The sequence below is a fragment of the Empidonax traillii genome, unplaced genomic scaffold (genome assembly GCF_003031625.1).
Source record: "Empidonax traillii isolate 1590-97213 ecotype Southwest subspecies unplaced genomic scaffold, ASM303162v1 scaffold6472:size6021, whole genome shotgun sequence".
NCBI lineage: Eukaryota > Metazoa > Chordata > Aves > Passeriformes > Tyrannidae > Empidonax > Empidonax traillii.
The window spans coordinates 1-2452 of record NW_020961665.1 but is presented as its reverse complement, the minus strand read 5'-3'; the positions used below and the strand labels follow the sequence as shown (position 1 = coordinate 2452).

General features: G+C 58.5%; 1 protein-coding gene across 1 annotated transcript in view; it reads left to right on the top strand.

Annotated features, from left to right (window-relative positions):
- The window catches only part of LOC114073445 (L-gulonolactone oxidase-like), a gene marked incomplete at its 5' end in the record, with an annotated part of 5980 nt that extends 3540 nt beyond the window's left edge, over window positions 1-2440 (top strand). The window contains 3 exons of the mRNA XM_027911201.1: window positions 90-281; window positions 1369-1459; window positions 2307-2440. Coding sequence (XP_027767002.1) covers window positions 90-281; window positions 1369-1459; window positions 2307-2435 — 412 coding nt within the window. The remainder of the gene's footprint in view (window positions 1-89; window positions 282-1368; window positions 1460-2306) is intronic.
- Window positions 2441-2452: the final 12 nt, after the last annotated feature.

Here is a 2452-nt window from a genome sequence, read left to right as displayed (position 1 = left end):
AGCTGTGGGATGAGGGATGGAGCTGTGGGGTGTGGGATGGAGCTGTGGGGGTTGGGATGGAGCTGTGGGTGTTGGGAATCCCCTCTCAGACCGGGATTGGGGTGTTTCCCGCTCAGTGGGAACACTCGGGAAGCGCTGATGGATCTCCAGGCGGCTCTGGACGCCCATCCCGGCCTGGGGGCCCATTTCCCGGTGGAAGTTCGCTTTTCCAAGGGGGATGAGGTGTGGCTGAGCCCCTGCTTCCAGAGGGACAGCTGCTTCATCAACGTCGTCCTCTACAGGTGGGGCATTCCCCGGGATCCGGGAATGGCCCATCCCAGCGGGATCCCCCTTCCCACCGGGATCCCCCCGGGATCCCACCGCCCCCACAGGCGGGAACGGAGCGGGGCTGGAGGCGGCATTCCCACCTGGAATGCTGGCATGGAGACTCCTCTCCAGCCCTGTCCTGGGATAACAGATCCAGCCCTGTCCTGGGATAACAGATCCATCCTTATCCTGGGATAACAGATCCATCCTTATCCTGGGATAACAGATCCATTCCTGTCCCGGGATAACAGATCCATCCTTATCCTGGGATAACAGATCCATCCTTATCCTGGGATAACAGATCCAGCCCTGTCTTGGGATAGCAGATCCATCCTTATCCTGGGATAACAGATCCATCCTTATCCTGGGATAACAGATCCATTCCTGTCCCGGGATAACAGATCCAGCCCTGTCCTGGGATAACAGATCCATCCCTGTCCTGGGATAACAGACCCATCCCTGTCCTGGGATAACAGATCCATCCTTATCCTGGGATAACAGATCCATCCGTATCCTGGGATAACAGATCCATTCCTGTCCTGGGATAACAGATCCATTCCTGTCCTGGGATAACAGATCCATCCTTATCCTGGGATAACAGATCCATCCTTGTCCTGGGATAACAGATGCATCCCTGTCCTGGGACAACAGATCCATCCCTGTCCCGGGATAACAGATCCATTCCTGTCCCGGGATAACAGATCCATCCTTGTCCTGGGATAACAGATCCATCCTTATCCTGGGATAACAGATCCATCCCTGTCCTGGGATAACAGATCCATCCTTATCCCAGGATCCCAAATCCATCCCACTCCCTGTCCTGGAGCTCTGTGCTCCCAAAGCTGTGGGATTGGGATGTGGGATGGGCTGGGCCATTCCCTGGATACCCCTGGGATGGGCTGGGGGTTCATTCCCTGGATACCCCCGGGATGTGGGATGGGCTGGGGGTTCATTCCCAATCCAACCCCATCCCCTTCCCAGGCTCTCCCAGCCCTTTCCCCGGGTGGGTTTTTCCAATCCCAGCCCCGGATCCCGCTCCAATTCCCGGGTTTTTCCCCGCAGGCCGTACGGGAAGGACGTTCCCAGGCGGGAATACTGGCGGATCTACGAGGGGATCATGAGGAAACACGGAGGGAGACCCCACTGGGCCAAGGTACGGCCGGAAAAAACCCCGGGAAAGGGCCGGGAAAGGGGGGAATTCCCGATTCCCGGCACGATTCCTCACGGGAATGGGGTTTGGAGACCAGGGGGGAGCAGGGATGGATCCCATCCCACATCCCAGGGCTCCGGATCCTTCCATATCCCAAAGTTTGCTGATGTTGGGATGGGGCTCCCCCCATTTCCTGAGCACGTCCTGGTGGGGATCCAGGGCTGGGAAAAGGGGAGAATTCCCATTTTCCATCACATTTCCCTGTGGGAATGGGGTTTGGAGACCAGGGGGGAGCAGGGATGGATCCCATCCCACATCCCAGGGCTCTGGATGCCTCCTTATCCCAATGTTTGCTGATGTTGGGATGGGGTTCCCCCATTCCCTGAGGAGCTTCCCAGCACATCCTGGTGGGAATCTCGGCTGGGAAAAGGAGGGAATTCCCATTTCCCATCATGGGAATGGGGTTTGGAGACCAGGGGGGAGCAGGGATGGATCCCATCCCACATCCCAGGGCTCTGGGTGCCTCCTTATTCCAAAGTTTTCTGGGCACTGGGATGTTGGGATGGGGCTCCCCCCATTCCCTGAGCACGTCCTGGTGGGGATCCAGGGCTGGGAAAAGGGGAGAATTCCCATTTTCCATCTTGGAAAGCAGGTTTGGAGACCAGGGGGGAGCAGGGATGGATCCCATCCCACATCCCAGGGCTCTGGATCCTTCCATATCCCGATGTTTGCTGATGCTGGGATTGGGGCTCCCCCCCCCCTCCCCGTGGCCAGAGCACATTCCAGGATCTGGGAATGCCCCCCTGGATTCTGGGAATTCCCCCCTGGAAGGTTCCCCTCCCCCCCCCAGGCCCACAGCTGCACCAGGCCGGAGCTGGAGAAGATGTTCCCGGCATTCCCAAAGTTCTGCTCCGTGCGGGAGCGCCTGGATCCCACCGGCATCTTCCTCAACCCCTACCTGGAAAGGGTCTTCTGCTGATTGGGGGGAGGGGGGGG